Genomic DNA, 12,656 nt, shown 5'->3' with positions numbered 1-12,656 from the left:
CTGTGACAACAGATGAGGTGTTTAAAAGCCACAGAGCCAAAGGACCCGACAACATCCCCGCCAAATTTCTAAAATACTCAGCCGCCTCCATTGCTCCAATCATTACCCACATAATAAACCTCTCCATCATACAGGGACGGGTCCTTAACGACTTCAAAAAAGCAAGGGTGACCCCTCTGTACAAAAAAGGAAACCAATTAGACCCTGGCAACTACCGCCCTATTTCTATTCTTAGCTCCATCTCGAAAGTCATGGAAAAAATAGTCTATGAACAGGTTGAAGTACCTTGCCGAGAACAATCTAATTTACAAATTCCAATCTGGTTTCAGAACAAACCACTCCACTGACACATGCCTTCTCTATTTGAACGACTCTATCAAACAAGATGTCGACAAGGGCAAATATTGCGGCATGGTCATGCTGGACCTCCAGAAGGCCTTTGACACCGTTAATCACCCAATTATGATCAATAAGCTCAAAGCAATAGGTTTTGATGACACGTCGGTGAACTGGATGAGATCCTACCTGGAAGGGAGGGAGCAAGTGGTGGAAGTAAACGGCACCCAGTCCCCTCCCCTCCCAGTGACTCCCAGGACCTCTACTGTTCCTGATATATGTGAATGATATGTCTTCAGCTTGCGACTGCAAACTGTTCCTGTTCGCAGATGACTCGGCTCTGCTGGTCTCGGACAGGGACAGGCTGCAGGTTGAGAAAACTCACAGCACTGAACTCAACAAGATCTGCATCTGGCTCTCTGACAACAAACTCTCATTACACCTGGGTAAAACTGAATCCATCCTCTTTGGGTCCAACCCTAACCTTAGCAAGGCTGAGAGTTTCATGATCAAAGCGGGTGAAAATGTTATCACAAGAAAGGAGGAAATTACCTACCTGGGTTCCATCTTGGAGGCAAACCTATCCGGTGACAAAAACGCAGAAAAAATGATCAAAAAGGTCCACAAAATAACACGCTATTTGTGGAGGATTGATCGTCTAGTCAGTAAGAATACTCTGAAGATTCTTACAGGGGCCCTCATACAAGGTCATTATGATTATGCATGCACTTCATGGTATCACAACACCTCCAAGGCCTTAAAAACAAGGCTCCAAACATCCCAAAACAAACTTGTAAGGCTACTTCTTGGCCTCAATCACAAAACCCATCTAACCCATGCCCATTTTGCTAGGATTGGATGGCTTAGGGTTGAGGACAGAGTACAGCAACTTGCTATGGGCCTGGTCTTCAAGATACACCACAACATTGGGATCCCCCTGTATTTGTCAAAATACTTCCAAAATGTTAATCAAGTCCATGATCATAACACCAGAGGCAGCTCCACAAATCATGTTCAACCCAGATTTGGCACAACAAAGGGAATGAACTCGTTCTCATGCTATTCATCAAAAATGTGGAATGCCCTACCAAAAGGAGTAAAGGAGTGTAAAACCCTACTCACTTTCAAAAATGCCCTAAAGATACACCATCAGGAGGCTGCAATTCAAAAATGGTCCAAGTCCTAACCTACCCCATGTCCTAACCTAACCTACCCCCTACCCCCCCCCCCCCCCCTCTCTCTCTATCTTCTTTTGTACATATTTGTCACTCTTCATACCAGTAACCTGTAAACTGATTGTATGACATTCTGTATAGTAGTGTGTATATCTGTCTGTCTCTTATAGACCCCTTAACAGACGACGTCATACTGGCTGCGTGCAGCCAGTATGCGCGCAACGAAACCCATTATATCAGGTCTCGTTAGGACGCGTCTCACTAGCCAACACACACAAGAGGGGGTTGGGGTGTGCTGAAACCAGTGCACCCCGAAACAGGTTGGGAATTGATTGCGTGAAACAATCACCTGTGCGTCCAGGCTCAATGTTAGTAAACAAATAATTGGTCTATATGTCATCATGATTTGTGTGCATGGGGATCTCATCTTAAAAAAGCTAAGTGCTTAATGAGCTATCCAGTTTAGTAGACCTTGTATTGCGAATTTGTACTTCCATGTACTGTTATTTACTGTCATGTACTGTTCTCATGTCTTACTAAATAAAGTACATCAATCAATCAATCAATCAATCAATCAATCAATGAGGAATTGTCATAGGATTAATAATCAGGTTGATATAATTAAGCAATATAATCAGGTTACAGCCCTTTTACTGTACTAGAAGTTAGGGCCACTACACGCCCCTCAAACCTAAGTTGCACTGCCGATCCAACAAATATGTCTGTCATGGGCTTTGTCAGAGTATCCATACCCATCTGTCTGTGGCCCTTTTATGTCCAATATGGAGATGTCTGTTATTGTCTGTCTACCTGTGTCCCCTTTATGCCCATACATGGAGATCCCTGATGTCATCAGTATAGGCCCATGTATTGGGATCATAGAGGTATAATATAACTAGAGGGCGGATTGCCCCGCCCCCAGCTATCATTTCAATGAATGTGCTCAGTGGCGTTTTGAAGCACCCGGAAGCCTGCCGGAAGTAGAATTATTGAGTTGTTTTTGGACACTGTCCTTTTTGCGTTCTACGGCAGCCCGTGTGTCAAGGTATGAACACGAGATATTTATTAAATACACTCGAGATGCATATTTATATGTAAATGCATATGTATTTATGTATAATATGTTTACATATTTATATTTATATATATAAATATCTCTCAGTATGTTTTGCTCGTGCATGCGTTTCTCCCCGCCTGCAGTTCCAGCTTTGGCCACTGGGGTGGCGGCTTCAATGTTTCTCAGCAACTCTGGGGGCTTGATTGGGATGCCCAGAAAAGGGCATATTGGTTGGACAGGCCAGAGCCATATAAGGAGAGTTGCGTCACCTCCGTTCACTTCATCGGGCCAATCCATTTTCGGCTCGAGAAGAGCCGAATAGTGACAAAGCCCTGAACCGGAAGTTTACGGAATGCACTGGAGTCTATGAGCGTTTGTCACTATTTCGAGTTTACATGAACCACGTGACCGACGCTGTTTCTGCCCCCTCATTGACGCAACTCTCCAATAGAAGGCTCTGGGACAGGTGGTTCTGGACAAATGGATATACCAGGGGTGGGCAACTTTCATGATGGAGAGGGCCACTATATTTCCACACTCACTCCAGAGGGGTGAACGCGTTTTGAGCTTGCAGATCTGCTATTTTCTAATTGGAATCCTGATTTTTTTTTATTGGAATCCTGAAGTAAAATTTGTATTTAATTTCAAATGCATTTAGTTATACTTATGTTAACTTTATGAACTTAAATGTATGCGACTGCACAGAAATAAACTAAAATAAGTCGCGAGAGGCGATGAGATGGGCCAGGTCTATTGTGTGACGCGCTACAAACAAAAGGAGATTCACTGGATCCAAACGATGCGTTTTAAGGGGTTTATTAAAGCAACAAAAAGGAACGTAATTAAAGGTGCTTAAACTCATAGCAAGGCGATCACAGTAATCAAAACAATAAAGCAAAATAAAGTATAAAGCGGTCAACAAAAGTAGGCTCCCAAACACCCCCTCCCCTTCTCTGTCTGTCACTCAGTCAGGTGGTGCTTTTGAGGTAACCAGGTATCCTCCCCTATGCCCGTCACTCACTCATCCACTCACACACACCAGTGACAGGGCATTGACCAAATATATAAATAACAATAACCAAACATAATCATAATAACAATAGACCAATTCATGGCTCCTACATTAAATACAAATACATTAGACAAAAAAGACAATAGAATTTTAATACTAGTCATTAAGCTACTAATATAGACTGAAGTAATTAGGGGACATGTTTGGAATTGTAACAGCTGAAATCAATAATATATCAGTATTCCGATATTAACCTGGGGGCCGCATTAAGTGAAGGTGGGTGCCGCATGTGGCCCCCGGGCAAACAGTTGCCCATGTATTGTATATACAAACTACTCAATGGCGGACACCGCACTCCCTCGAGTCCTTACCACTGCCTCGCCGAGTTTGAAGTCGGTCGGTCCCATGACCATGGCATAGTGGTTGGATCTGTGGCTCGGACAACCGGATCTCTGTATCTGTCAATCATAGCATTTACAGTAAAGACTGTGCAATAGCCTAGTTTTTGCAGTGTGTGTGTGTGTGTGTGTGTGCGTGCGTGCGTGCGTGCGTGCGTGCGTGCGTGCGTGCGTGTTGTTATTATAGGCTTAATGTTATCTACCTGCCTATGAGCGCTCATCCTGGGCATAGAAGCCACTGAAAAAAGCTGATCTACAAAACCACCATGTGTGGCCCTTAACTTAAGATATAATGCTAATCTTCATTTATAGAGCACCTTTCAGACATACGTAGCCTACATGCAGTTCAAAGTATTTACATTAAAATAAAAAAATAACAAATAAAGCAATAATAGTTCAAATCTAGTCATAAGAGTCAAATTAAAACAGTCAAATTAAGAAAGGATAAAATCTGTTAAAAGGAGATCAGTTAAAGGCAAGGTCACAGAAGTGTGTTTTTAGTTGCCTCTTAAAGCCATCACCCTAAGCCTATATTGAATGATACAAACAGCACTTCTGTTTCTTCTGCAGGAAATATACAGGAAGAACTCTTTGACAGGGGGGAGTTCCAGCATATCCTGTTTCGTCTGTTGTAAAAAGGGGTATTGACCACAAACTCACAGGAGATGGAGCGACAGCGCACACCAGCATTGAGGAGGTGCTGATCACGGTAGATACAAATGGTAAAGAGGAGGAAGCCGCACAACTCTTACCCACAATGCAAAAACTGCTTGCATGTGCAACCAACATTTTGACAGGGCAGTCTTTCTTAGGGTTTTGACCACAAACTACCTATGATGTCCAGTCAATATTTGACAAATCAACATCATGCATTGCTATTATTATCTACAATACCAGTGTCTCCATTATTATAAACACAACTAAATGTAACTTTATTTATTTATTTATAATCTGTCAGAATGACTATTGGCCAATTGTTTGAGGGTACATCTACAGCAGAGGTTGAGGTGGGTGGTTGAGGGGGGTGGAGAGAGAACTTTCCATTTACTTTACCCGCCTATAGAATCTCACAGAATTCACACATCTGAAACCACATTCTGTGGTCAAGAGTCTATTGGTTATTCTGCACTGTGTGTATTTGTTTGTAGAGTACATGCATACATTCACAAGTGTTTCCAAAACTACTTTTGGTTTTTGATTTGACAGTCAGACTAGAACAGAGAGTCTACCCAACAGTGAAGTGAGTAACATAATATTTACACATATTTTAGAATATAGTGCATTATATTGTAATCACTTAATGTGATAATAATGTATATATTAATATACATTATTAACATACTTTTACTAATTAACTTGAATTACTTTGTTTGTGTTCATCCTTAAGATGTCTACAGATATTTCTGACAAGCCAGGCATATCCAAGCGTGCGAGGCACGGTGGAGGAGTCAGGGAGGAGAGGGAGAAGGAGAAAAGAGAGGAGGAGAGCGAGGAGTGCATCAATGAAGGAGCAGACCAAGGTAATCAGACAGACCAAGGTGCACATTAACCCATTAAAACAGGGAGAGAATCTGTGTCATTTTAAATTGTAGCTACATTTAAATGGGCAATTTTTTTTCAGAAAACTTTGTGTCGCTTTGTGTCACTTTGTGCCGCACTGCAAGCGACACGAAAAATCTTAAATGTGTTTGGAAAATGTGGAATTATTTTTAACGCAAATCTTCTCTTCTGGGGGTTTCTGGCACAAAACATTTTCAGATGGGGGGTCCTTGGCACGAAAAAGTTTGAGAACTATTGGTTTAGAAACCTTTTTTTCGTGGATTAATTTGTAGAATCGGCCTCACGTTGGACAAATTACAATCAAAAGTACTTGTACTTTACTTGAGTACTGTACTAAGTAATTTTTTGGACTACCTGTACTTTAATTTAGTATTTATATTTTTCGATAATAATAATATTTCTACCTGGAATTTATATAGCACTTTTCTAAGTACGCAAAGGCGCTTTACATGCGTCTGGGGGCCAGGCGAGAGGAGAAAAAAGAGAACAACTTCATTAGGAAAAAACCTGGGTAAGCAAATAAGATAAGAATTAAAAGTAATAGAACATAAAAATAACAAGAGTTGAAATCGAAGTCAACTCGGAAAGGCGATTCTGAACAGGTGGGTTTTCAGGGCGGTTTTGAATGATGATGATGATGATGATAATGATTTTCACTCCACATTTCAAAGACAAATATTGTACTCTTGACTCCACTACATTTCTACGAAGGGAAAAGGTACATTATGAATTAACCACTTAAGCCCTATTTCCAAAAGTGAAAATAGCAGATCTATATTCGCATGATGCGACAAATTGTGAGCTTGTAGATTTTTTCACTATTATTCTGGAACATACTTTAATGTTTTAGGAAAATGTCTCAATTATTTGTAATTTGTAACATTTGAAACATTAAGCTGATCATATAAAATTTTAATTATATTGTACTACTATCGGCCAGTTGTCCAGAGACATCTCATCATCCAGAGACACCTCATCATTGAGAGAGGTGTCTTCAGAGCGTGTGCAGTGGGTCTTACGCTGCTGTTTGTTCTACAAGTAACAAGAACCGTAGACATGGCCATGGACTGTGAGTATCAGGTTGTCAAAGGTCAAATACATGTACTTACAACAATAAAATTACACTTGTTTTTCACACAAGAACTCTACCATGCTTTACCATTAACCCATTAAAACCGGGAAAGCATCTGTGTCATTTGGGATTTTAGAGTTTTTCAGAAAACTCTTAGGATTTAGAACAATGGTTTAGAACAGTGGTTCTCAAATATAGCAATCTTGAAAGTGTTTGAAAAATCTTGAATAATTTTTAATTTTTAACAAAAGTTATATTATTCTAAATCCTAATTTTCCACACAGATGCTTGACCTCATCATGAACAACATGAGTAGCAACTGTTCAGTAGCAACAACTGTGTTTATTGTCACCCTTTGGTCCTTTACAGATAATTTAGCCACTAAACAGCTACAGACAAACTACAACAACCGGACCCTGGAGAGAGACAAGTTGCAAAGTGAAATAAACCAGCTTGAGAGAGAGAAAGCAGGTGAGAGCGGTTACAAACCTTTTTGAAGGAATATTAATTAGTAATTAGTGTATTGTGAGTGATATTTTAACTATTGTCAGGGATGTAGTGGTACAAACGGTGGTATGAACTGGTACAAACTCATCAAACTCATCATTGTTGTTTTTACCACTATCATACAGGAGAGCCATAATGTAATATTTTAGTAATAGCAACTTTCTTCAATAAAAATGTGAACACTAAATGTCCTACTGTAACATAAAAAAGGACAAATCAAGGAGTATATCCGCACACTCGTAGCTGCTGATACCAATAGTTTAGTGTGGACACAGAGACAGAAAACACCAACGTTTCGGACAGACTAAGCTGCCTTCTTCAGGGTGATTACTATAACATCAAACATCAAAAGAACAACCACACTCATAAGTAGAAAGTATTTTAGAGTGTTTAGTATGCAGCAGCAGCATTTTCTCCCAAATACTGTGCTCTTTGGTGACTTGTGACAGTGTGTCTGTATCTCTATTCAAACGGGTCATAAATGTCCACACAACACTGTCCAGAGTGTGTCTCTGTATTTACTGTGTTCGTGCAGCAAGTGCAAGGTAAAGAGCAGCCTCCACGGTTATGTAAAATGTTGAGACACAAGGGGACGAGGTTCAGCTTTCTGTCATCAATGCGGCGATCAGTCAGTCAACAATAAGATAACATGAATACATGCTGTATGTCTGAGTAACATTAAAATGATCACATGTAACGTTTGCACACAGCAAACCCACTTTTGTAAATTCAATAGATTTCACCATAGCTTGAAAATCATTCAAATTTACAATGTTTCAAATATTGAGTTCCCTCCAGTATTCCAGGCAGCAGGTGCAGAAAACCTAAAATGTTTCTTTCCCAGAACTGTTGTGTTTACTCAAGTCATGTCCCAGTGGATGGGAGAAGTTTGGGTGCAGCTGTTATTACAGATCTACTGAAAGTAAAACTTGGGAGGAAAGTAGAGAACAATGTCTGAGGACGGGAGCAGATCTGGTGATCATCAACAGTGAAAAAGAAGAGGTGAGTGTATCGTTCAATGTGTGTGCGCATGCATGTGTCTGTGCATGCATGCCCAGTGTGTCCATGCATGTTATGTAATTCTGTGATTGTATGGTTTAATCATCAGGAATTCATCGCAAGATTGGACGATGCAAATTTACGTTGGGATGGAGAGTCATGGATTGGTCTGAAAAAGGATGAGGACAACACATGGATGTGGGTGGACGGAATTCCACTGACAACAAGGTGAGACATTTTTTGTTTTTCTATTCTGATTCTATCATGTACAGCAGTGGTTTTCAAACGTTGTAGCTCGAGACCCAAAAGAGAAATTGCATATCTCCCCGGGACCCAAACTAGCCAATCCACAAACTCACATGTCATAATGAGACACATTGTGAGCTTGTGGATATATTTTCATTACTTCTTTCATTACAGACAGATCGACCCTCTTCAAGACTACCCATGCATTTGCAATGATAATATAATCATTAAAAAAATGAAAATTATACTGACACCACTGAAACACTGAAACTATAAGCTGATCCACTGAGCTACCCAACCCCACCAATCAGTGTAGATGAAGGTTTACAGCAGGGGTTCACAGGGCTCGAGGATTTGGCGTCTCCCCGGCGGGATGATAAACCCCAAAATAATGTACTTCCTTAAACTGAGAAAAAAAATCCAATTTGCCCGAAGAGGTTAAAAAGACCTATTCTATGTCTCCTGGAACCCTTCCTGAATGACTTAAAAAATATTAATATGTATTGAATGTTGAAATACTTTGTGAAAAAAAAAGAAAATAAATAAACATATTGTTGAAAAAAAAAAATAATAATAAAAAAAATAATAATAATATTTTCCCTGATAGAAGGAAGGGTTTCCTTGATTATTATCTATCTTTTGTGATGGTCGCTGATGGTGGATGATTTACTTCTTTCTGTATTTCCCCCCTCTAATTAGTCTCGGAATAACCTTTTGTATTATAACATCTATCTCTGTTACAATGGGAGCAAGGACGCAGCTTATACTTAGGGCTTATACAGGTTTTTATGGATGGCAGCAAGAAACATGTATAATATATGAATTGTAATAATTTTTTTACTGTGACTGATCAATGTGATTGTCCTTTCCTTTTTTATATTGTTGTGACTAATGATTGATTGAATATTTTATTAGGCAAAAAATGTAAAACAGCACAATTACATTTAAAATACTTTGACTAAAAGGTCCGTCCAAAAAAGTCCTTGCGGTCTTGTTTCCATTGAGGTCCTTGGTATTTAATTCATAGTCATACAGTATATAGTAGCAATAGCAGCAACTATGACCACTTTATTCTTATGAATTGACTCGGTTAATCCCCATTATATTACTTCTTTTCTATTCTCTTTTCCCCCCTGATATTTATTTTGATTATGATTATGACTATTATTATTATTATTATTACTATATGCTTTATTATATCTATCATAAAGCCTTGACCACATTGTGTAAAATGCTGAACCTGATAACTCTGAAAAACTATAAAAAGAAAAGAAAAAAATAATATTTGTAAAACATTTTAGCAAACCGGAACAAAAAAGGGATATTTACTCTGATGTAAAATATGTGACTTATTGAAAGAATATTGTTACAATGTATGATGTTGCTTACTGCAAAATGTATGACGTTGCTTACTTACTGCAGGTACTGGGTCACTGGAGGTTATGAGGAACGGCCTGGTAACCACAAAGACTTGATCTGTTCAGAATACTGGCACTTTAAAGGACAAGTCAATAATTTGCTATGTTCATATAAAAGAGCTTGGATCTGTGAGAAGTGATGTTCTTTTTAATGTCACTGATACAACTGCAGCTTAGTGTTCTGCAGCTTAGTGTTCATCAATTGTGATGAGATTTTCTTTTCTTTTTTTTTACAGAAATTGTACTCATAATCACATTAATACAGAGCACTCAATTGGTTATTCATTTAGCTTTAAGGGTATAGTTAAGGTTTACACCATGATTTGACAGCAGTTCAGTATTCACATCCTCCAAGCTCATCACCAAGCTCACAGACCCAGGATTCAACACCGTCCTGTGCATCTGAACCCTGGACTTTCTGACAGACAAACCCCAGGTCACAATCTACAAGAGAAGATGCAATTTAATTTCATTTTACTTTATTTTATTCTATTTAGCAAAAATATCCATTTGTTCAGTTTTATTTATTTGTATTTATTTTTCTCTTGCTTATGGCGTTTTGATCTTGTATTGTTGTCAAACTGTTGGGGAGGGTTTAAGTATAATAATTACTGCCTGTAAGGTTGCCAAATCTGTATTATAAGAACCCAACATCCTTTTTTCCCCATATTCTTTTTAAATATAAAATGGACAACTTCCTGTTTATTTTACTATTTGAAGATCCCAATCCGGATCTGCGGATCCAGTCCAGATTTTCTTCCTAAATTGTAAAATCAACATCAAGTTGATATTTTATATAAGCATTCTTGCTGTAGTATATTTTCTTGATGCATAATATATTGGCATGTATCATATATTCTGTCATCTCCTCTGATACTCTTTTGGCTGGTGTTGTTTTTGTTTTGAATGTTTCCCTTTTTCTTGTCTATTCTTTTCATTTTTCCACTTTCTGCCCTTCTTCAATGTAGCTTTTTATTTACTGTCAAATGTAATATTTTTGGGATGTGGTTGGTTGGGAGGGTTTGTGTTTGTCTTATTATTATTACTTATTCTGTAAGCTGAAACAATCCTTCAATAAAAATTGTTAAAATTAAGTTGACATTTTTATTTAAAAAGAAAGAAAAAGAAAAGAATAATAGAAATTAATGTTGGTGAGGCAACATTTAATTGATAGGAAAAGAATCGAGATAAGTGAATAAGAAAAAATATCATATATTATTTTTTTATTATATATTTTTTTATACATAAATTCAAAAATGTTCCAGATTTAATTAAACATCCTCAAATATTGAAGTTGATAAATATACAGTTGATAAATATAACAAAACCAACAACACAATTATAGTTATTGCACTTTGATTTCACATACTGTAGCCATTTTAGGTAATTCAAAGACAGAGTGCAGTTTTTTTTGGGGTATAATAATTACCACATAAATACATGTACAATTAATGCAATAATATCACTTGTACACCTAAAACCCCTTTGGCTGGCCAGTAAAAAAACAACTTTAAAGCAATGTTTCTCAGTTTTTTGTAGTGCAGTGTAGAGGCCAGGCATAAGCAGTTATTATAACGTTTTCTAAATTGGGCCCCTCATCCACATCAACTCCAACTCCAGCACCACCACCACCACCACCACCACCAACACCAACACCAACACTTAGCTCTGATATCAACACGGGCCATTTCATATAAGCTCTCGGCCATTAGCCTTGTTGTGAGTTGGGACAAAAATGGAGTCTCTAACAACCATTCCCAGACCATTGCTGCGTCAAAAGTAATCATCAAACTATGCTGTAAAAATGGTCAAACATTGACCAAATTGTCACATATTACCTAAGAAAGAAGCAAACATTTTGAAAATAGCTGATCTACACAAAGCCTCATGTTGGAGGCGTTGTGAGCTTGTAGATCGGCTATCTTCACAATATTTATCTGTGGAACTGAGTCAAACTAAATGTAATGCCTCAACTCCTACAATTCCAAGTGCTTGTCAGGGTGGGGGGTCCCCAGTTCAAATATGAAACAGCCTGGAAAGGTTGCGAACCACTGCAATACATTATTATAAAGTATTAACTAACTAACTAACTAACTAATTGGAGTGCTGATCGAGTGCTCTCTCTCTCTCTCTCTGCTTGGGATAAGAGTGTTGAACTATATGTGTGTGTGTGTGTGTGTGTGTGTGTGTGTGTGTGTGTGTGTGTGTGTGTGTGTGTGTGTGTGTGTGTGTGTGTGTGTGTGTGTGTGTGTGTGTGTGTGTGTGTGTGTGTGTGTGTCTGTGTGTCATGTGAAACTAGTTGAACTTGCTTTCTTTCATACCCCCCCCCCCGACAACCACCAAAAGCCTACATTATAGTCGGAACAACCGAAACCAAAACAGAAAAGCCTACTGTTACTTTGACTGTTACAGTATAGGAGCTACACTATCAAACAAAATAATTTGTGACCTGCCTAGTTGTCACTCCACCGGCCATGACTAACCACTAACCAACTGTCATAGCTCCGGCATGGGCAACACCTGCCTCAACCTTGTTCCTAAACAAATGGTAAAGACATCATATCTGATATCTTATATGGATTTATATAAGCATACATTATGTCATTGTCTAACTGTAGCTTCAAACATCTTCAACTATTGTTTTATATGCTACAGATATAACTGACAATTACAAACCATTTGTTGCTTTTCGGATAGCTGGCTTGCAGTCATCAAGTCCCCCATGCTTTCACATGTCAGCTCTTCAACATAAACATATATAAGTAATGACATTACATTGCATAAGTTGCTACATGCAGTTATACATTCTTTACACTGTGATCACTGTCATTGATGCACTAACAAATTAAAAGTGTAGCCTAATGACTGAATTAATC

General features: G+C 38.5%; 1 protein-coding gene across 1 annotated transcript; it reads left to right on the top strand.

The window, feature by feature from the left end:
• Positions 1-5,365: 5,365 nt before the first annotated feature.
• On the top strand, positions 5,366-10,175 carry LOC311058627 (CD209 antigen-like protein C; the record flags this gene model as incomplete). Its single annotated transcript, XM_084076088.1, has 6 exons — positions 5,366-5,498; positions 6,479-6,607; positions 6,980-7,081; positions 7,962-8,119; positions 8,226-8,344; positions 9,785-10,175. 6 exons carry the CDS (start codon positions 5,366-5,368, stop codon positions 9,918-9,920), a joined length of 777 nt encoding a protein of 258 aa, XP_083932214.1. The 3' UTR covers positions 9,921-10,175.
• Between the last annotated feature and the right edge of the window lie 2,481 nt (positions 10,176-12,656).

The sequence above is a fragment of the Gymnoscopelus microlampas genome (genome assembly GCF_963454915.1).
Source record: "Gymnoscopelus microlampas genome assembly, chromosome: 13".
NCBI lineage: Eukaryota > Metazoa > Chordata > Actinopteri > Myctophiformes > Myctophidae > Gymnoscopelus > Gymnoscopelus microlampas.
This window is presented reverse-complemented; position numbering and strand designations above follow the sequence as displayed.